At 47.0% G+C, this 23,745-nt stretch overlaps 1 protein-coding gene across 1 annotated transcript in view; it reads right to left on the bottom strand.

Moving 5' to 3' along the window:
* Positions 1-270: 270 nt before the first annotated feature.
* The window catches only part of RASSF3 (Ras association domain family member 3), a 67,918-nt gene continuing 44,443 nt past the window's right edge, over positions 271-23,745 (bottom strand). The window contains exons 2-5 of the mRNA XM_038756769.1: positions 13,000-13,107; positions 8,063-8,315; positions 4,895-5,004; positions 271-2,639 (exon numbers count right to left, since the gene is read on the bottom strand). Of these exons, the coding sequence (XP_038612697.1) occupies positions 2,490-2,639; positions 4,895-5,004; positions 8,063-8,315; positions 13,000-13,107 (621 nt within the window). The 3' untranslated portion in view covers positions 271-2,489. The remainder of the gene's footprint in view (positions 2,640-4,894; positions 5,005-8,062; positions 8,316-12,999; positions 13,108-23,745) is intronic.

The raw sequence follows: 23,745 nt of genomic DNA, 5'->3' as shown, positions 1-23,745 counted from the left end.
GTGTGGGGCAGGGACTGTGTCCAAACTGGTTAGCCTGTATCTCCTCCGGGGCTTAGTACAGTGCCTTGCACATAGTAAACGCTTAACAGACAGCATCAAAAACAAACAAACGAGAGAAAAGCAAGAGAAACCAAAGCAGTGCAGCAAGTGGGGGGCGAGGTACGGCCCCCCTGGAGATGAGCATTCCAGGTTTTAATTCTTCCCACCCCCAGCTGGCCCGGTACAACCCCTCACCCCGGCCCCTGCACATAAAACCCTACAAAAACCAAGTTGTGACAACTGCAACTTTAATAATGGAGTCAATCTGCCGTTTCAGAAATAATTTTTAAGGGGAAAAGAATCTTCCCTATAAAAATAAAATTAAATGTCAAAATTATAAATAGTAGAACTAATTTATCTTCTACAATTTAAAATGCTTCCCAGCATGACCGCATCATTTAAACATCTTCCCTGTACCATCAACTGTTGAATAGAAAATAGCACTACGGCAAAGCTCTGACGGCTTAATTTAATAAAAACAATCACTTGTAAAACCGAAACCCTTCTGGTCATACATGACCTCTATCTCTGTGACATAAAAAAAAGCTGCTGAAGAAACCAGTGTGAGAGAAAAATCTGTCTCAAGCACTAACTAGGAATAGTTTTTAAAACTACTTAAAGCTTAAATAGTTTTAAAAGGTTTTCCAAATAACGTAGTGCGTAAAACAATGAGGTTGCTGGCTTAAAATAAATGAGATTACCCATTTACAACCTACTTCAAGTAAAAATCAAAAATTCACAGATACTCAAACTACCACTTTTAAACTCTTAACAGTGTTGAAATCTGGAAGAAAAAAAAAATTCCTGAAATACAAAATTGAATTCAACTGGGATGGCTGACTCAGATTAAGTGGAGCAGAACAAGAGCCATCACAGGCTGCAGGATGAGTGATCCAACCATTACTTAAAATACAGAAGCATTCCCTGAACTGAATGGCAAAGTCGCTAGAAACCTTCAACCATGCACTACGTAGTTACATGCAAACTGAACAAACAAGATATGCCATGCTTTATCTTAGCCTTAATTTCAATTTTCCTTAACAGCTTAAAGTTATGATTGTCACCTTTAAGGTGTGGAGCACTGCATAGAAACAACAAAATGATCTGGAAAAGGTCTAAAACCTCAGCTGTCAGCAGTTGATACAGGAAACAAGGAAAGGCACAGTTCACTTCGACCCCCAGAACTGAAACACCTTGGAGATTCAGAACAAATCCATTAGGTGTCAAAGTGTTCACAATTCCTTGGGAATTTATTTAAAAAATGGCTTTTAGAACAATCTCTTTAACCTCTCTTAGACTTTTGCACATTTCTCCCCCCCAACCCTTTTTGCTTTGATGGCCTGAAGCGATTCCAGCCTCGTTTCTGCAAAGTAGCTATTGCACACCCATTTCTTTGGTTGCTTGGAACACGCTTCTACTGCTTGAAATAAATATTTCTGGGAGAATGACGGTGCCACTCCCAGCTAGGGGCGGACTCCTCCATCTCTCCCTTCCCCATCACGCTGCTGGCGGAGGTCTAGGGGACCAGACGATCACGCTCCGTCCCCGTCCGACAGTTAAAATAAAAGCAGCCGCCGCAGAGGGAGAGGGGAGAGAGGTTCAAGCTTTGGGACTGCTTAGAAGAGCCCAAGATTTCACTCCTCCTCGCTCAACCTTAGCTGAAGTTCCTGATCTGCCATCGCCTTTCTTCCCTCTTCCCCCTGGCGCGAGGACCTCATCGATCCTGGAAGGCTGCCTGCGGGCTGGGAGAAGATGCTCCTCACGGGTGTTGCCGGGAGAAGCTCTCCAACCGCCCCGCTCCCCGAGTGTTTCGGGTGTGAGCTCGGCCCCCTCTTCCTCGGCCTCCGCCACCCATCTAGCGGATCTCCCCATCCGTCTCCCTGCTCTACCTTTCTTTACGACTTGCTCTACCCTCTCTTCCTTCCCACCCGTTCACACCCTGCCCGCAAGATCCCAGGTCCCTTAGTCTTTTTGCTCACGCGATGCAGGGCTGTCGGCGGGTCTTGGGTGCGAGAGTCCCCCACAGACTCTTCTTGAAGCTCGTCTGAACGCGGCCGGCTGGTCCGGGCTCAGGCCAGAAGCCGTCATCACGGAACACCACGAACTAAACGAGGGTGACGAGCCCCACAGCGCGTGCGATTTGAAGGATCCTCCGGCTCTTATCTAACGGCTCTGTCCTGAGCGCACACCTTAAAAAGCCTCCCCCGGCCGAAGCAGGTGGGGGCGGTTACACGTAGCAAGCTGGCGGAGTCCCGGAGACACGGATGCAGGGAACCCCCACTATTAGGTTTTTGGGGCCAAGCCTAAAGATGAGGAGGTACCCTGGCATGACAAGACTGGAAAGTCACCTGTTTGAACAAAGAGTCCACTGGCTGCTGTTCTGTTGGGTGGACGGAGCGTGCTACGTTCATTCCCGGTAGCCTGCGTTTTCCCTGAGGTTCCTTTGGTTCTTAACCAGGTTTCCACACTTCGCTGAGGGCTTCTTCAAGTTTATGTCTGTAAGCTGCGTATCGCCTTTTTACTCCCTGCAGTTGCTCATCTTCTTCTTTGTCGAGAATCCGCAAGAAATTCTGTAGCTCTGGTAAGCTAAAGGCTTCCCACTGGAAGTGGAAAAAAAAAACCCAAAACTTCGCTTAGCAATCAGACAAGATGAGGAAGGGTGAGATTTCCCCCCTTGTAAGCTCCTCTGAAGCAGAAACCATGTCTTTTATGTGGTGTAGAGCACACTGACTGAGGTTTTTGTAATCTCAAAAGCTTAGATTGATTTTTCAATAGCACTAATTAGCATTCCCTGAACTCTAATGTGAGGGACAATATCATCCCCCTGGATTTGCACCCCATCAGTGCTGTTTGAGCATTTTCTGTGTGCTAAGCCTTGGGAAAGTAGGAGTTGGTAAATACGATTCCTGACCCCAAAAAGTTTACCCGTTGAAGGACATTGAAATAAATCACAGAACGGGCAAATGGTAGAAATAACCACTATCCAGATAATATAAATGATGATCCAAACTGCCACTTATCGTGACAGGTAGAGATACCACATTTAGTCACATAGTTCCCTCTTGAGCCAACCTTCCCCCCAGATAAGGACCGCGTCTAATCCCCACCTGTGTATTCTTTCCTAGTGCTTAGTACAGTGCTCTGTACACAGGCACCTAATAAATACTATTACTGCTCTTGAAAACAGCGTGGCTTGGTGGAAAGAGCACAAGCCCGAGAGTCAGAGGCCCTGGGTTCTAATCTCAGCCCCACCATTTACCTTCCGTGTGACCCCGGGCGAGTCACTTCACTTTTCGGTGCCTCAGTTCCCTCATCTGCAAAATGAGGACTCGATACCTGGTCTCCTTCCTTCTTAGACTGTGAACTCCGTGTGGAACCCGATGATCTTAGATCTACCCCAGTGCTTGGCACATAATAAGCCCTGAAATAACTGCAATTTCTCTCCCTATTTTGCAAAGCAAGGGCAGCGATACCGGCTGTGATAGGAAGGGGAAAGGAGCCAGAAGGGGTTAACAGGCTCACAGTTAAGGGGGAAATTTCTTCTTTGAAATGTCCCCTAACAAGACATAGATACCAGGCTACAGAGGGGAGGGAGGGATTACAAAGTAAGAGACAAATGCAATCTCGGAGGCCCTCTTCCCTTCTCTGGAATTCCCCTTGTAGTGTTCTCTCGCTTGTTTCCAGATTGGGGAAACCTAAGCAAACACACTAGGCCCCAAGTGCACAGTGGAGGAAATAGGATTTTCAAATACCAAAAAACACAAGCGCATAGAACAGATCTTGGCAAAAAATAAGCACTTAACAAATGCCATTATTATTACTATTTAGCGATGATCAGATTTTTTTTTCTTAATAGACTGTGTTAGGTGCTCTATGCCAAGCTCTATTCTAAGCGTTGAGGTAAATGCAAGCTAGTCAGGTTGGCTGCAGTCCATGTCCCAAATGGGGCTCAGTCTTAATCCCTATGTTACAGATAAGAGAACATGTAGCAACCACATAGGGTAGGCAAATGCCGAGTGTGGAATGCACTCATGGATAGTAAAATAGGGAAGAAAAACGGTCAGTCCAGCGACATTAGAAGGGGAAGAAAGATACTTGGTGTTTAGGAAGTACTGAGAAGCATTCTCTGTGGTTAGAGCACATGCCTGGGAGTCAAAAGGAACTGGGTTCTCATCCCGACTCCACCACTTGTGTACTTCATGGTCTTGGACAAGTCACTTCACTTGTCTGTGCCTCAGTTACTTCATCTAAAAAATAGGATAAAAATTGAGATCCCCTGGGACAAGTCATTTCACTTGTCTGTGCCTCAGTTACTTCATCTGCAAAATGGGATAAAAATTGAGATCCCCTGGGACAAGTCATTTCACTTGTCTGTGCCTCAGTTACTTCATCTGCAAAATGGGATAAAAACTGAGATCCCCATGTGGGACATGGACTGCGTCCAAGCTGATCTGCTTGTATCTACCCCAGCGCTTAGTGCAGTGGCACATAGCGCTTAAACGCCATTAAAAAAAAAGACAGAAAGAAGGCGCTGCAGAAGTGATTTCTTGGCCCCTAAACATTCTCAGAAATGAATTACTAGCTGGGTTTGCTGCTCCCTCCTTTAAAATAAATGCAGTGGGAGACACTATGGAAAGAGACTGCTAGTGTAGTCATCTGTGAGGGGGAAAAATTCACCCTCGGTGCTGAGAGCAAATAAAATTTCCAACCCACGGCTCACCTTCCCCACGGGAAGGTCTGGAACAAGTGAGAGACGGTAATCAGTCCCGCGCTGTGGTGGTCGAGCCGGCCGAGGCCACATCCCGTCCCCCTGCCCGCCCCCGCAAGAGTCCCTGCGTCGGAAAGCAGCGCTTACCTCTCCGGTCTCATGCTCCCGCAGGACAAAACTGAGCGTGTCGGTCCTGGGCCCGGCCACCAAGCGCAGGTAGAGGGGGTGTTCTCGGTCCGAAAGCTTGCAAGCGTAAACTGCCCGGGGAAACAACAGGCAGGCCCGTTTATCGTCGTCATCATCATCATCAATCGTATTTATTGAGCGCTTACTATGTGCAGAGCACTGTACTAAGCGCTTGGGAAGTACAAATTGGCAACATGTAGAGACAGTCCCTACGCAACAGTGGGCTCACAGTCTAAAAGTTTTTCCACAGACGGTCGGCCTCGAGAACTAAGACGGACTCGGCCAGCCTTCTTTCCTCCTCACCCGCGATCAAAGCGGGAGGGACACGAGGCTGCGCTGTACGTTCCGCAACAGGCCCCCAAGGGTTTGGTTTTGGGTTTTTTTTTTTTTTATGGTATTTGTTAAGCATTTACTATGTGCCAGGAAATGTGCTAAATGGTGGTGTACATACCACAGGTTGGACACAGCCCCCGTCCCACACGGGGCTCACAGTCTTCACCCCCATTTTACAGATGAGGGGGCCGAGGACCCGAGAGGTGACCTGCTCAAGGTCACGCGGCAGAACTGGGGATTAGAACTCGGGTCCTAGGGACTCTCAGGCCTGTGCTCTATCCACCAGGCCACGCTGCTTCTCAGAGTGGCTCCTGGGGTTGTTTCTAAAAGGGACACAGGTGCACTCATCGGGCTGAACTCTGCATGGCCCCCGGCCCTGGCGGGGGGCTGGAATCTTTGAGCCACAAGGGCCCTCGTGGAGTTTTTTATTACCATGTGCAAAGCACTGTTCTAAGCGCTGGGGAGGATACAGGGTGATCAGGTTGTCCCACGTGGGGCTCACAGTCTGAATCCCCATTTTACAGATGAGGTAACTGAGGCCCAGAGAAGTTAAGTGACTTGCCCAAAGTCACACAGCTGACAATCGGCGGAGAGCCCATGCTCTTCTCCACTGAGCCACGCTGCTTCTCTACCTACCTGGAGTTCACCTAGCCCAGACTTCTGCCTCCCTCCAAGCCGTTTAAGATAGCACTTATGCTGGAAGTCTGGGCAGAACGTCACAATTAGCCCCTAGCAATAAAACGGCATGTGGAATAAGATCATTTTAGCCCAGAATCCAAATGAAAATAGTGCTTTTGGCCTAGAATCCGAATGCAAATGAAAAAAGTAGTACTTTTAGCCCAGAATCCGAATGCAAATGAAAAAAAGTAGTACCAAAATACACAATGGCACAGAATCTGTCAATCGTATTTGAACGCTTACTTGACTCGGTGACTAAACTGTACCACTGCACCGAGGTTAAAAGAGCGGAAAGCACTTTAAATGAAGGAAGCTCTAGCCCCTTTGAGGGGATCCACAGCAGGCCGGTTCTTGGGTATTAAACCACCTCAAAGACAAATAAATCTCCCAGCCTGTTAATATTTAGCCGGGTATCTGCTGCGACAAACTAAACAGTGCATTATTGATTATTTAAGTTGGAGAATCCTAGACTACATTTTGTGTGGGTATAAACAGATACACAGCCATAAAAAGCATGACGCTAGACGGAGTGTTTGAGATGGAAGAAGGGCCAGGATCACATTTCAAATGGATCCATCACCGTCTGACTGAACAGCTGAAATGCAGTGAGAGGGAAAAGGTGGTGAGATGAAAATGCCACTTCAGACTCTCCTTTTACATTCTGCTGCTACTTTAATACGTACTCAAAATTCAGCTTATAAATAGCAACAAAGCTCCCCCCTAACTGCAGTAGCCGTCAGCCCACTATTATTATTGTTATTATTCTGACCATCACCCCCAGCCTTAAAATCATTCTCCTGCAGTTTTCTCTGCTGGTCTCCAGAAGAAATTTTAAAATAAGACTAGCAGGGTGGTTTATGAATCTACATACACCCCATTGGTTAAATCAGCCCTTGCAATAACAAATTTATTGCTCCGCCGCTACTGAGCCCAATATGGGACAGGGACTGTGTCCAACCTGGTTTCCTTGAATTTACCCCAGGTTCAGTACAGCGCCTGGCGCATAGGAAGCACTTAATAGATACCACTATTACTATTCTCAATCTGTGCCCCAAACATTCCCCGCCCCTAATAAACCATAAATGGACCCACTGGAATACCTCTGTTACTTTCTGTCTGCTCGACTGATATTCCTGTCACCCGTCACCTAGACTGTGAGCCCCTCGAGGGACAGGGTCCACGTCTGATCCTTTCCAGTGTTCAGTCTGGTGCTCTGCAGGCAGTGAGCGCTTAATATATACTATTTCTACTACATGTCCCACACAGTACCCTACTGTACCAAATACAACTGAACCACACAACGGCAAATTAGCTACGCAGGCCGGGTGCGGGATGCAAACTGCCGGCACCGAGTGAGCTCGTTGGCGGCGGCAGGGAACGCGTCTGTTATTGTATGGTCCTCTCTCAAGTGCTCAGTACAGTGCTCTGCACACAGTAAGCACTCAGTAATTACCATCGAATGAAGGCCTTTTGTGGCGAAATAGAAGACTGTCTGGAATTGAATAAAATCGAGGCAGTAAGATACAACAGGTGAAAATTTCTCCTCTCGTCCGGACATAGACATATATAAAGAAACAATCGTCCCTTAGCTGAGGTAGGTACAACGGAATGCAATACCTTTTCACCCCAAGAGGTAAAACACCTCTCCACTCCCCCACCACGGGCACTTGCGTTTTTTCCGACCCTGCGCCGTGTCCAGACAGACGCACGTCCCCAGAAGAACGTACCCTGCAGCCATTTCCCAGCCAACAAACTATTGTGTTTGTTTTATGGTATTTGTTAAGCGCTCGCTATGTGTCAAGCGCTGTTCTCAGTGCTGGGATGGGGATTCAATCCCCATTTTACAGTCGAGGAACCTGAGGCACGGAGAAATGACTTGCCCAGGGTCACACAATAAGCAACGGCCGGAGCGGAATTAGAACCCAGATCCTCCGACTCCCAAGGCCGTGCTCTTTCCACTAGGCCACGCTGCTTCTTTGTTCTTTCGGGGGAGTCAGGACATACAACACACACACACACAAGGGGAAACACACTTTGCGGCAGGTTGGGATGCGATTCTAATGCAAGCAACAGTATAGCGCCAAAGGCAAGGGCAGATTCATCGCGGACGCGGCCTACCTTGATCTTCCCTGTGACAGCGTTTATAAAGTGCAAACTTGGTAGGGTGATCGACGACGAGGAACTTTCTGAGCAGCGCTTCGATGACTTCCCGCACGGTGTTGGTGCTGCTGATGTGGAGCGTGTTCATGCAGCCGTCGGGACTGAGAGCGGGGGTCCCGGGGCTCGGGGGGCTCCGGGGGCTCCGGACCGTCACGGGCCTGCAGAGGTCGAGCTGAACTTTGATGAAGCCAGTGTAGCTCCCGTTGGAATTCTGCAACGGAACGACGGGATGCGTATTTTTAGTCAAACGATTCACTTGACTCCGGCGCTTAGGACGGTGCTCCACACCTAGTAATCAATCGTATTTATTGAGCGCTTACTGTGTGCAGAGCACTGTACTAAGTGCTTGGGAAGTACAAGTTGGCAACATATACAGTCCCTACCCAACAGTGGGCTCAGTAAGCGCTTAAATACCACTGGAAAAAGCGCACGAACGACTCTTAATAGTTGTTTAGCGCTTACTCCGTGCGATGCGCTCTTCTAAACGCTGGCGTCAATAAAAGTTAATCAGGTTGGACACAGTCCCTGTCCCACGTGGGGCTCACGCTCGTAATCCCCATTTCTCCACTAGAGAAGCAGCGTGGCTTAGACTGTGAGCCCACTGTTGGGTAGGGACCGTGTCTATATGTTGCCAGCTTGTACTTCCCAAGCGCTTAGTACAGTGCTCGGCACACAGTAAGCGCTCAATAAATACGACTGATTGATTGATTGGAAAGAGCCCGGGCTTTGGAGTCAGAGGTGATGGGTTCAAATCCCAGCTCCGCCACTTGTCAGCTGTGTGACTCTGGGCGAGTCACTTCACTTCTCTGGGCCTCACTTCCCTCATCTGGAAAACGGGGATGAAGACTGGGAGCCCCCCCGCGGGACAACCTCATCACCTTGCACCTTAGAACGGTGCTTTGCACATAGTAAGCGCTTAATAAATGCCATTATTATTATTTGACAGATGAGGTGACTGAGGCACGGAGAAGTGACTTGCCCAGGGCCACCCAGCCAGACACGTGGAGGAGCTGGGATTCGAACCCAGATCCTTCTGAATCCTAGGTCACGCTGCTTCCCTGCATCTCAAATGTTGCCAATTTGTACTTCCCAAGCACTTAGTACAGTGCTCTGCACATAGTAAGTGCTCAATAAATACGATTGTTGATGATGATGATGATGATCTCACCACTTTCGGTGTCAAGAAGCAACCCTCTCACCTCACCAGCTGGAGAGCAGATGTCGACTCCCTCAAGAGCCTTTTTCTTTCTCTTTCTTTTTCTCTCCCTCAGTCTGTCCTTGAGGAATGGTGGTGGTGGGGGCTGGGGGGTAGCAGACGCTCAGACCACCCCCCTCCAGGCACTGTCTGGCGGGCAGATGTGGAGGCGAAGGCAAACCCACACCACTTTCCGAGGCCCTAAAAGCTGCCAGCCACGCCGCAAAGGGAACCAAAACCAGCCTCGCCGGGTACAGCGCCCTGAAGTTAAGGAGCACCACCAGGGGACGAGTATTGGAGAAAAAAAGGCCACCAGAAAAAGGGAAAAAAAGAAAATGAGAAGGCAAGGGGGATGAAGAAAACCAGAGGAAAAAAATGCTAAACCACCCAGGAGTTTTGACTGAGCCCTGGCGGCCTTCCGGGAGGCTACCATACTAACATCTCTTTAATAATAATAATGGCTTTTATTAAGCGCTTACTATGTGCAAAGCACCGTTCCCGTTTAAAATACTGGCAGGGCACGGTTGTTTTGGCACCTAGAGCGGAAAGTGTAAGAATTAAGTTATGATCTCAGGCTGCAACAGGAAAAGCCTTGGGTGTTGAACGCAATCGCTCCCGGGTGGAATTTTCGCTTCACTAAGAATCTCACCCTTAAAAAAGAAGAATTATTCAAAAGGGGCAGGAAAAGGATTCTCTTCCGTAACTTGAGGAACTCGACACAGAAGCAGCAGGGCTTTAGTGGAAAGAGCGTGGGCTTGGGAGGGAGAAGGCCTAGCTCCGTCACTTACCTGCTCAGCCAGCAAGTACTCGGTAGATGCAGGATTAGAACCCAGGTTCTCTGACCCCCACGGCCGTGCTCTTTCCAATAGGTTAGTCTGCTTCCCAAATATATAGATGAGAAGTAGCATGGCTCAGTGAAAAGAGCCCGGGCTGGGGAGTCGGAGGTCACGGGTTCAAATCTCAGCTCCGCCACTTGTCACCTCTTCCAGGAGGCCTTCCCAGAATGAGCCCCCTCCTTCCTCTCCCCCTCATCCCCCTCTCCATCCCCCCCATCTTACCTCCTTCCCTTCCCCACAGCACCTGTATATATGTATATATGTTTGTACATATTTACTACTCTATTTTACTCGTACATATCTATTCTATTTATTTTATTTTGTTAATATGTTTGGTTTTGTTCTCTGTGTCCCCCTTCTAGACTGTAAGCCCACTGTTGGGTAGGGACCGTCCCTATATGTTGCCAACTTGTACTTCCCAAGCGCTTAGTACAGTGCTCTGCACACAGTAAGCACTCAATAAATACAATTGATTGATTGATTGTCAGCTGTATGACTTTGGGCAAGTCACTTCACTTCTCTGTGCCTCAGTTACCTCATCTGTAAAATGGGGATTAAGACTGTGAGCCCCACCTGGGACAACCTGATCACCTTGTATCCTCCCCAGCGCTTAGAACAGTGCTTTGCACATAGTAAGTGCTTAACAAATACCAAAATTATATATATATATATATTTACATATTTCACTTTATTCATTTTTGCATACTCAAGGTTACTAATTGAAGCTTTGCTTTTCCTCCTCCTCCTCCCACTACCTGAAAACCATTTATCCCTGCTTGTTTTGGGTTGTTTTTTTTTAATGGTACTTGTTAAGCGCTTACTCTATGCCAGGCACTGTACTAAGTGCTGGGGTAGATCAAGTTAATCAGGTTGGACACACTCCCTGTCCCACATAGGGCTCCCAGTCTCAATCCCCATTTTCCTGATGCGGTAACTGAGGCACAGAGGAGTGAAGTGACTTGCCCAGAGTCGCACATCAAGTAAGTGGTGGAGCCGGGATTAGAACCCAGGTCCGTGCTCTGTCAGGCCACAATCAATCAATCATATTTATTGAGGGCTTACTGTGGGCAGAGCACTGTACTAAGCGCTTGGGAAGTACAAGTTGGCAACATATATTTATATAAAACACACAGTTTGTCTCCCCCATTAGACTATTAGCCCTTGACTTGAGGAGAGGGATCATGTTTTAAGTGTCCTGTAGGCAATTCTGTTGTCCTCTCCAAAGCCCTTAGTATACACTGCTCTGCACACAGTAGGTGCTCAACAAATATTACTCACTGTTCTCGAAAGATGCTTATTTTTTTGATTCATGGGAATGAGTAACTGGATGATTTATGAGTCTGGAAGCATACGTCGTTCATATGCATTCCGATCCTCCGGAACTCCAAAATGTGGCCACTCATCTATTGCAATTTTCAACTAGGCGAGATGAAATGGTCTGCAGTCTTGTTACAGACTGAGCTACCATCTGTTAACCCGGCAGGCACTGGCTATTTTCTCTCAAAATGTCTTTGATCACAGAGTACCCTTTCAAAATCCATTTCTTGAGGCTTCATTAGAGGATGTGATGCAATTTAACAAGTCCAACTTTGAAACTGCGGTCTAATGGAAAGACCACGAGACCCGGGTTCTAATCCTGACTCTGCCACTGGTCTGCTGCATGTCCCCGGGCAAGTCACAAGCTCCATTTCCTCATCAGTAAAAATGGGAGAAGGTACCTGTTCTCCTTGCCTCTTTGATAATAATAATAATAATAATAATAATAATGATGGCAGAGAAGCAGCGTGGCTCAGTGGAAAGAGCCCGGGCTTTGGAGTCAGAGGTCATGGGTTCAAATTCCGGCTCCACCACTTATCAGCTGTGTGACTTTGGGCAAGTCACTTAACTTCTCTGGGCCTCAGTTACCTCATCTGTAAAATGGGGATGAAGAGTGTGAGCCCCCGTGGGACAACCTGATCACCTTGTTAACCTCCCCAGCGCTTAGAACAGTGCTTTGCATATAGTAAGCGCTTAATAAACACTATCATTATTATTATTTGTTAAGCGCTTACTATGTGCAAAGCACTGTTCTTTGTACTTATCCCAATACAGAGTTGCAGTACTTAGCCCATAGTATGTATTTAATACCATTCTTATTGTTATATAATAATAATAATAATGGCATTTATTAAGTGCTTACTATGTGCAAAGCACTGTTCTAAGCGCTGGAGTTTACAAGGTGATCAGGTTGTCCCACGGGGGGCTCACAGTCTTAATCCCCATTTCACAGATGAGGGAACTGAGGCACAGAGAAGTGAAGCGACTTGCCCAAAGTCACACAGCTAAGTGGCGGAGCTAGGATTTGAACCCATGACCTCTGACTCCAAAGCCCGGGCTCTTTCCACTGAGCCACGCTGCTTGTTTCTAGATACTATAACACTAGATATTGTTATATATTATTATCAGTATTGCTATTATATCAATTTTAAGGGGCCCAGTTTATTGCGGCACCCAGACGTTCAGATGTTCAACTCCTATGAATTATGCCCGATCTTAAAAAACTAACTCGTACAAGATAGTGGTGGTATCTGTTAAGCGCTTACTGTGTGCAAAGCACTGTTCTAAGCGCTGGGGGGGATACAAGGTGATCAGGTTGTCCCACTTGGGGCTCACAGTCTTCATCTCCATTTTACAGATGAGGTAACAGGCACAGAGAAGTTAAGTGGCTTGCCCAAGGTCACACAGCTGACAAGTGGCGGAGCCGGGATTCAAACCCATGACCTGACTCCAAAGCCCGGGCTCTTTCCACTGAGCCACGCTGCTTCCATGATGCGGACTGCATTTCGTTTCCAATCTGAAAATCCAGCCCACGCGGGGGTGCTTACCAAAGTCATCTTCAGTTTGTCGGTAACGGCTAAATTGTAGCTTTGGACCTTCTCTTTGATTTCTTCTTGGCTGAGATAACTGTGGGTTTCTCTCTCTCTCTCAGCATCCTACAATTGAAGCAAACCAAAGCACGTTTTTAGCAATCTTGAAGGGTGGGGGGAAGAAAAAAAAAATCACACAGAGGGGCCCCCGCCTTTAGGTCCATTCCAAGCAACTGATAATCCTCCCTCACCGAATTCCCAGGTCCGGGCCGCAGGGCCGCTTTGGGATGCGGAGGATTTCCCCGCTGAGGTGTCAGATATGCTGCTTTCAAAAGATTACCGTTGCACCCGAAAAACACACCGGCAGAGGTGGAATGCCTCAATCTGCTCTTGCTGAAGCCGAGGCAGGGTTGGGGGGGTTGGGGAGTAGCATGCAGTGTTTACTGAGTGTTTACTGTGCGCAGAGCAATCAATCAATCACATTTATTGAGCGCTTAGGGTTGGGGAGTAGCATGAAAAATCAGCCCCCCCAACAGAAGACCAGCTGCAGATTCCTCTCCCCTTCCACTCCGCACTTGGCAATGCCCATTACATGCATTCGTTCGACTCCAGATTCAGTCAATAGTATTTACTGAGTGTTCACTGTGCGCAGAGCAATCAATCGTATTTATTGAGTGCTTAGGGTTGGGGAGTGGCATGAAAAATCAGCCCCCCTAACAGAAGACCAGCTGCAGATTCCTTTCCCCTTCCACTCCGCACTTGGCAATGCCCATTACATGCATTCCTTCGACTCCACATTCAGTCTATAGTACTTACTGAGTGTTTACTGTGCACAGAGCAATCAATCAATCGTATTTATTGAGCACTTAGGGTTGGGGAGTAGCATGAAAAATCAGCCCCCCAACAGAAGGCCAGCTGCAGAGTCCTCTCCCCTTCCACTCCGCACTTGGCAATGCCCATTACATGCATTCCTTCGACTCCAGATTCAGTCTATAGTATTTACTGAGCGTTTCCTGTGCACAGAGCAATCAATCATATTTATTGAGCGCTTAGGGTTGGGGAGTAGCATGAAAAATCAGCCCCCCTAACAGAAGACCAGCTGCAGATTCCTCTCCCCTTCCACTCCGCACTTGGCAATGCCCATTACATGCATTCCTTCGACTCCAGATTCGGTCAATTGTATTTACTGAGCGTTTACTGTGCGCAGAGCAATCAATCGTATTTATTGGGCGCTTACTGTGTGCAGAGCACTGTACTAAGCGCTTGGGAAGTACAAGTTGGCAACATCTAGAGCACTGTACTAAGCGCTTGGGAGAGGACACTATAACAATATAAAAGATACATTCCCTGCCCAGAAAGAGCTTACAGTCTATAGCCTCAAAACTTTATCTATTTATTTATACATTCATTCATTCAATCGTATTTATTGAGCGCTTACTGTGTGCAGAGCACTGTACTAAGCACTCGGGAAGTACAGGTTGGCAACACAGAGAGACGGTCCCTACCCAACAGCGGGCTCACAGTCTAGAAAGGGGAGACAGAGAACAAAACATATTAACAAAATAAAATCATATTTATTCTATTTATTTTATTTTGTTAATATGTTTTGTTTTGTTCTCTGTCTCCCCCTTCTAGACTGTGAGCTCGCTGTTGGGTAGAGACCGTCTCTCTATGTTGCTAACTTGGACTTCCCAAGCGCTTAGTACAGTGCTCTGCACACAGTAAGTGCTCAATAAATACGATTGAATGAATGAAAATAATAATGACGGTATTTGTTAAGCGCGCAGAGCAATCATATTTATTGAGCGCTTACTGTGTGCAGAGCACTGTACTAAGCGCTTGGGAAGTACAAGTTGGCAACACATAGAGCACTGTACTAAGTGCTTGGGCGAGGACACTATAACAATATAAAAGATACGTTCCCTGCCCAGAATGAGCTTACAGTCTATAGCCTCAAAACTTTCTCTATCTATACATATTTATTCTATTTTATTTTGTTAATATGTTTTGCTTTGTTCTCTGTCTCCCCCTTCCAGACTGTGAGCCCACTGTAGGGTAGGGACTGTCTCTAGATGTTGCCAACTTGTACTTCCCAAGCGCTTAGTACAGTGCTCTGCACACAGTAAGCACTCAATAAATATGATTGAATGAATGAATGAAGTAATAATAATAATAATGGTATTTGTTAAGCGCTTACTATGTGCAAAGCACTGTTCTAAGCACACAAGGTGATCAGGTTGTCCCACAGGGGGCTCCCAGTCTTCATCCCCATTTTACAGATGAGGTCACTGAGGCACAGAGAAGTGAAGTGACTTGCCCAAAGTCACCCAGCTGACAAGTGGCGGAGCCTGGATTTGAACCCATGACCTCTGACTCCAAAGCCCGGGCTCCTTCCACCGAGCCACGCTGCTTCAATGAATGAATGAAAGCCATCACAAGCCCACCTGGGCTAACTCTTTGGCAAGTGCTCTAGGCACCGAATCTAGAAGAGAAATTGAGGAGAAAATAAATGAAGTTACGCAGAGCAGAGACAGTTCATTCAAGTCCTCCAAAGAAATTCATTCATTCTATCGTATTGATTGAGCGCTTACTGGGTGCAAAGCACTGTACTAAGCGCTTGGGAACTATAAGTTGGCAACCTATAGAGACGGTGCCCACCCAACAACGGGCTCGCAGTCTAGAAGGGGGAGACAGGCAACAAAACATGTGGACAGGTGTCAAGTCACCAGAATAAATAAAGATAAAGCTAGATGCACATCATTAACAAAATTAATAGAATAGTAAATATGTGCAAGTAAAATAGAGTAATAAATCTGTACAAACATATATACAGGTGCTGTGGGGAGGGGAAGGAAGGAGGAGGTAGAAATGGCTACCGACTATTGAACGTGGCTGATCAGACCCACCTCTCCTTGCCACCCCCTGCTAATATTTGCACGCTCTAACCAAACGCCTTAATATTGCATTTGTTTCCCATCCACTTGCTGCAGCAAACCAGTGTTATAAATACTCTTGGAAGCGCTACTTACTCCTGGCTCCAACACCATATATAGTATAGAGGAGTTCTTACTACTTTCAGCTTTCAGGCGCTGAGATCCCAAAAGGCTGACTTAAAATCCCTTACTTCTGAAGGGAGAAGTACAGTGTTCTGCCAACCGAAAGCGCTCAATAAATACCACTGATCAATCATCAATCAATCGTATTTACTGAGCGCTTACTATGTGCAGAGCACTGTACTAAGCGCTTGGGAAGTACAAATTGGCAACATATAGAGACAGTCCCTACCCAACAGTGGGCTCACAGTCTAAAACAGTGGGCTCACAATCAATGGTATTTACTGAGCACTTATTACAGAAGCAGCGTGGCTCAGTGGAAAGGGCCCGGGCTTTGGAGTCAGAGGTCGTGGGTTCAAATCCCAGCTCCGCCACTTGTCAGCTGTGTGACGGTGGGCAAGTCGCTTCACTTCTCTGGGCCTCAGCTCCCTCATCTGTAAAATGGGGATGAAGACTGTGAGCCCCTCGTGGGACAACCTGATTACCTTGTATCTACCCCAGCGCTTAGAACAGTGCTTTGCACATGGTAAGCACGTAACAAATGCCAACATTATTATTATTATTATTATTACAGAAGCAGCGTAGCACAGTGGAAAGGGCACGGGCTTTGGAGTCAGAGGTCATGGGTTCAATTGTCAGCGGTGTGACGTTGGGCAAGTCACTTCACTTCTCTGGGCCTCAGTTCCCTCATCTGTAAAATGGGGATGAAAACTGTGAGCCCCTCGTGGGACAACCTGATTACCTTGTATCTACCCCAGCGCTTAGAACAGTGCTTTGCACATAGTAAGCGCGTAACAAATGCCAACATTATTATTATTATTATTATTACAGAAGCAGCGTAGCACAGTGGAAAGGGCACGGGCTTTGGAGTCAGAGGTCATGGGTTCAATTGTCAGCTGTGTGACTTTGGGCAAGTCGCTTCACTTCTCTGGGCCTCAGCTCCCTCATCTGTAAAATGGGGATGAAGACTGTGAGCCCCTTGTGGGACAACCTGATTACCTTGTATCTACCCCAGCGCTTAGAACAGTGCTTTGCACATAGTAAGCGCGTAACAAATGCCAACATTATTATTATTATTACAGAAGCAGCATAGCACAGTGGAAAGGGCCCGGGCTTTGGAGTCAGAGGTCATGGGTTCAATTGTCAGCTGTGTGACGTTGGGCAAGTCACTTCACTTCTCTGGGCCTCAGCTCCCTCATCTGTAAAATGGGGATGAAGACTATGAGCCCCTCGTGGGACAACCTGATTACCTTGTATCTACCCCAGCGCTTAGAACAGTGCTTTGCACATAGTAAGCGCATAACAAATGCCAACATTATTATTATTATTATTATTATTATTACAGAAGCAGCGTAGCACAGTGGAAAGGGCCCGGGCTTTGGAGTCAGAGGTCATGGGTTCAATTGTCAGCTGTGTGACTTTGGGCAAGTCACTTCACTTCTCCATGCCTCAGTTCCCTCATCTGTAAAATGGGGATTAAGACTGGGGGCCCCACGTGAGACAACCTGATCACCTTGTATCCTCCCCTAGCACTTAGAACAGTGCTTTGCATATAGTAAGCACTTAACAAATACCATCATTATTATGTGCAGGGCACTGTACTAAGCGCTTGGGGGGCAAATAACACCACAGAATTAGCTAGCACGTTCAGGGCTCATAATGAGCTCAAGGTCTCAAGGGGGAAAGGGGATCGATCGATTGATTTGAGCACAACCTCGTCCACTAGATAAGGGTCAGTATTTAGGACAATGCTCTGGTTGAGAGAAAATATAACCAATCAATCGTATTTATTGAGCGCTTACCGTGTGCAGAGCACTGTACTAAGCGCTAAGAAAATACAAGCCAGTCAGTCGATCGTATTTCTTGAGCACTTATTGTGTGCAGAGCACTGTACTAAGCGCTAAGAAAATACAAGCCAGTCAGTCGATCGTATTTCTTGAGCGCTTACTGTGTGCAGAGCAGCATACTAAGTGCTTGAGAGAGTACAATATAACAAGCAGACACATTCCCTGCCCACGACGAGTTTACAGTCTTGCCTGCTGGGTACCTTTGGCCAAATCACTGAACTTCTCTGGGCCTCAGTTTCCTCAGCTGCAAAATGGGGATCCAACACCTCTTCTCCCTCCTGTTTAAGACTGGTAGCCCCATATGGGACAGGGATTTATCCGACCTAATTGATTTATAGCTACCCCAGCACTTTAGAACAGTGTTTGCCACCAAGTGCTTTGCAAGTACCGTGAAAGAAACTGGTAGGGGAAAATAAGTTTGGCCAATGGCTAGGGACTGCAATTTACCATCTGCCCTTTGGCTTGCACTTCATCCCAGGGGAAGCCCACTGTTGGGTAGGGACTGTCTCTATATGTTGCCAATTTGTACTTCCCAAGCGCTTAGTACAGTGCTCTGCACATAGTAAGCGCTCAATAAATACGATTGATGATGATGATGAAGCAGCAAATAGCTGGAGGGAGGGGTGTGGGCTTAATCCCTGCTCCACACCCATCTTTGATTGATTACTCTGTGTGCAGGGCCCCCTTCGGTTTTATTCCCGTGATTCCCCAACTGCTCTCTTCCTTCCCCTCCAAGCCAACTCGCTCTCCCTCTCCCATTCATTCAATCAATCAATCGTATTTATTGAGCGCTTACTATGTGCAGAGCACTGTACTAAGCGCTTGGGAAGTACAGATTGGCAACACATGGAGACAGTCCCTACCCAACAGTGGGCTCACAGTCTAAAAGGGGGAGACAGAGAACAAAACCAAACATATTAACAAAATAAAATAAATAGAATAAACCTCCACCCCCTGGTTCCCTCCTTCCCTGAATCTTTCACACCACACGGCCAACCCCAAAAATCGAAACCTTCCTGAAAATCCCACCCCCTCCATTTAATGACACACAATCCCAAATCACAGATAGCCATCCGCCGCCTTTGGCGTGTGCACTTAGTTCGTTCATCAATTCAATCTTATTTTTTGAGAGGCAGCGTGGTTTAGTGGAAAGAGCATGGGCTTGGGAGTCAGAGGTCGTGGATTCTAATCCCCACTCTGCCGCTAATCAGCTGTGTGAGACTCTGGGCCTCAGTTACCTCATCTGTAAAATGGGGATGTCTGTAAATCCCACATGGGACAAACTGATTACCTTGTATCTATTCCAGCGCTTAGAACAGTGCTTGGCACATAGTAAGTGCTTAACAAATCAATCAATCGTATTTGAGCGCTTACTGTGTGCAGAGCACTGTACTAAGCGCTTGGGAAGTACAAGTTGGCAACATATAGAGATGGTCCGTACCCAGCAGTGGGCTCACAGTCTAGAAACAAATACCATACTATTATTACTACAAGCCCCATGTGGGACAGGGACTGTGCACAACTCGATTAGTTTTGTATCTGCCCCCGCACTTAGTACAGAGTCTGCCATATAGTAAGCACTTAAAAAAAAAACCCATAAGTTAAAAAAACAACAACCTCCAGTGATGAAATGTTAGTTTTCACAGGGCTACTATTCATGAAGTCTCCCTTCTCTCTCTCACTGGGAGCCGGGGTTCCTGCCTTTTGAAAATCGGCTCATAGCAAATGAGCACTAGCAGTGACTATTATTAGCATGAATTTGATGGCCCGGTGACCACCCATTTTTGCTCACCTTGAATATTTGCACTTATTTTTTTTTTTTTTTACCCGCAGCGGATTGGAGGACCCACTGAAAAGTTTCCTTGCACAAGACTGTTACAGCTAAAGGAGTGAGTGATGAAGCGAAGGGGTGAGAGAGAGAGGAGGCAGACAGGAGAACGCTTGGAAAAAAAATAATTAACCTCCCACAGAGCCAAATCAAACAGTCTCCCTTTTGAGCGGGGCAGGTTCTGAGGAGTCATTTCTGCTCTGCTCAGCTATTTTTGACCTTAAAAGTACTGTCTGCAGCTCAGTCCAGCTTTTGATGCACGTATTGGTTGTTGGGTTTTTGGTTTTTTGGCTGGGGGTCGGGGGGGCCTTAAATGGTATTTTGTGAAGTGCTTACTATGTGCCAAGCACTATACTAAGCTCTGGGGTAGATACATACTGTCTGCAGCTCAGTCCAGCTTTTGATGCACATATTGGTTGTTGGGTTTTTGTTTATTTCGGGGGGGGGGGGGGGGGCCTTAAATGGTATTTTGCGAAGTGCTTACTATGTGCCAAGCACTATACTAAGCTCTGGGGCAGATACAACCTTATCAGGTTGGACACAGTCCCCGTCCCACATGGGGCTCACTGTTAGTCCCCATGATAATTTCCAGATGAGGTAACTGAAGCCCAGAGAAGTGAAGTGACTTGCCCAGGGTCACCCAGCAGACTCCCACGCTGCTGGTGTTGACAAGCTGAGGCGCCAAGCCCGTTTATCTTTGTGCAGAAGTCCGGCAGGTTGGCATTTAGTTGTGGTATTTGTTAAGTGCTTACTACGTGCCCGGCACTGTACTATGTGCTGACACCTGAGTGCTGGGCTGGTTTTTGGGGTGGCCAAAAGGGAAGGATGGGACACCAAGTTAGAGGCCTCTTTTCAGGCTCGGGGTAACAGCCTTTTCACTTGATGTCACGGTATCTTTCTTATCGATCGGGACTGGTTTGGCTGACAGTTCTTCCACCACAGCCGGGAAGAATCCAACGGCCACAGGCCCGGGTCCTGAGCCATGGGGATCGGGAATGGTCACAGCCATCAAAATGACAATCCACAGCTTCGCCCCCAGAATTTTTCCCATGTCCCCCTTGGCCTAGTGGAAAGATTCCATAGACGACCTGAGTTCTAATCCTGGCTGTAAAATGAGGATTAACTACCTGCTCTCCGTTATTCAGTCAATTCAGTCGTATTTATTGAGCACTTAGTGTGTACAGGGTACTGGACTAAGTGCTTGGAAGGTACAATTCAGCGACAAATAGAGACAGTCCCTGCCCACAACAGGCTCACAGTCTAGAAGGGGGGGAGACAGACATCAAAACAAGGAAACAGGCATCGATAGCATCAATATAGAGTTATAGATGTATACGCATCATTAATATAAAGAAATAGAATAACTATGTACATATATACACAAGTGTATAGAGAAGCAGCGTGGCTCAGTGGAAAGAGCAGGGGCTTTGGAGTCAGAGGTCATGAGTTCAAATCCCAGCTCTGCCAACTGTCAACCGTGTGACTTTGGGCAAGTCACTCAACTTCTCTGTGCCTCAGTTACCTCATCTGTAAAATGGGGATTATGACTGTGAGCCCCCCCCCATGGGACAACCTGATCACCTTGTAACCTCCCCAGCGCTTAGAACAGTGCTTTGCACATAGTAAGCGCTTAATAAATGCCATCGTTATTATTATTATTACGTTGTAAGCTCCTTGTGGGCGGGGAGCGTGTCTACCAGCTCTGTACTCTCCCAAGCGCATAATGCAGTGCTCTGAACACAGCAGACACTCAATAAATGCCATCAGAGAAGCAGCTTGTCCTAGTGGATAGGGCACGGACTTGAGAGTCAGAAGGACCTGAGTTCTAATCCCGGCTCCACCAACTGTCTGCTGTGGGACCTTGGGAAAGCCACTTGGCTTCTCTGTGCCCGGTTCCCTCATCGGTAAAATGGGGATGAAGACTGTGAGCCCCATGTGGGACAGGGGACAGTGACCACCTGATTTGCTTGAATCTAACCCAGCCCTTAGAGCAGTGTCCGGCCTATAGTAAGCGCTTAAATACCACAATTATTGATTAATTCATTCATTCAATTGTATTTATTCAGCACTTACTGTGTGCAGAGCACTGAACTAAGCGCTTGGGAAGTACAAGTCGGCACCATATGGAGACAGTCCCTACCCAACAACGGGGCTCACAGTCTAGAAGGGGGAGACAGACAACAAAAGAAAACAGGTAGACAGGTGTGCTGCCCACTGCCAGGGGCTATCTAGGCTATAACCCTAGAAGTCCTCCTCCAGGAGGCCTTCCCAGACTGAGCCCCTTCCTTCCTCTCCCCCTCATCCCCCCTCCATCCCCCCATCTTACCTCCTTCTCTGCCCCACAGCACCTGTATATATGTATATGTTTGTACATATTTATTACTCTATTTATTGATTGATTTTACTTGTACATATCTATTCTATTTATTTTATTTTGTTAGTATGTTTGGTTTTGTTCTCTGTCTCCCCCTTTTAGACTGTGAGCCCACTGTTGGATAGGGACTGTCTCTATATGTTGCTAACTTGTACTTCCCAAGCGCTTAGTACAGTGCTCTGCACACAGTAAGTGCTCAATAAATACAATTAATTGATTCTAGGCTTCTAGACTGTGAGCCCATTTTTGGGTAGGGACCGTCTCTATATGTTGCTAACTTGTACTTCCCAAGCGCTTAGTACAGTGCTCTGCACACAGTAAGCGCTCAATAAATACGACTGAATGAATGAATGGAAAGAGTGAAAAATGATGGGATGGGGGGAAATAATCGATCAATCAATGGAATTTATTGAGCACTTACTATGTGCAGAAAACTGTCCTAAGCATTTGGAAGAGTACGGCCCAACAGAAGTAGCAGACTTGCTCCCAGTCCATAATAAGTTTACAATATGATGAAAGATTTTCTTGAATGCTTCTGCCAGGTTAACAGCATATGGGCTCTTCCCTACATTATCTGTTAAGCACTTACTAGATGCCAGACACTGTACTAAGCGCTGGAGTTAGGCAAGCTAATTGGGTTGGGCACAGTCCCTGTCCCATGTAGGGCTCAGAGTCTTATTCCCCATTTGACCACTTGTCAGCTGTGTGACTCTGGACAAGTCACCTAACCTCTCTGTGCCTCGGTTCCCTCATCTGTAAAATGGGGATTAAGACTGTGAGCCCCATGTGGGACAACCCTGATTACCTTGTAAACCCCCCCCCCCCCCCCAGGTGCTTAGAACAGTGCTTGGCACATGGTAAGCACTTAAACACCAACATTATTATTATGAGGTGACTGAGGCCCAGAGAAGCAAAGTGACTTCCCCAAGGTCCCACAGCAGACAAGGGGCAGAGCCAGAATTAAAATCCAGGTCCTTCTGACTCCTAGGCTCGTACCAGACCCCAGAATAATAATAATAATAATAACAATGGTATTTGTTAAGCACTTACTATGTGCAAAGCACTGTTCTAAGAGCTGAGGAGGTTACAAGGTGATCAGGTTGTCCCACAGGGGGCTCACAGTTTTAATCCCCATTTGACAGATGAGGGAACTGAGGCCCAGAGGAGTGAAGTGACTTGCCCCAAGTCACACAGCTGACAGACCTGGGTTCCAACCCGGCTCCACTACTTACCTGCTGCGGTACCTTGGGCAAGGTGCTTCACTTCTCTGTGCCTCCGTTTCCTCAACTGGAAAATGCGGGTTCAATACTTGGTCTCCCTCCTACTTGGGCTGTGAGCCCCATGTGGGACAGGGACTGTGTCCAACCCGATTAGCCTGGTGAACCTGTATCTACCCGGGTGCTTACAATACTGCTTGACACATAGTAAGTGCTTAACAAGTACCATTAAAAAAGACAGGTGGTGGGAGAAGCAAAAAACAGTATTCCCAGAACTACATACACTTTAAGCAAAAAAAAAGGTCCCCCAGGCCCCCCAATCCAAGATGCTTCTAAAATGTATTATTTATAAAAACAAGCTAATGATTTGCAGATCAGGTTAAAGTTTTATCTGGGTTTACCATGACCTCACTCTTCAAGGCCCCCCCTCCTCCCGCCCTGCGGC

Source organism: Tachyglossus aculeatus, chromosome 14, assembly GCF_015852505.1.
Source record: "Tachyglossus aculeatus isolate mTacAcu1 chromosome 14, mTacAcu1.pri, whole genome shotgun sequence".
Lineage (NCBI taxonomy): Eukaryota > Metazoa > Chordata > Mammalia > Monotremata > Tachyglossidae > Tachyglossus > Tachyglossus aculeatus.
This window is presented reverse-complemented; position numbering and strand designations above follow the sequence as displayed.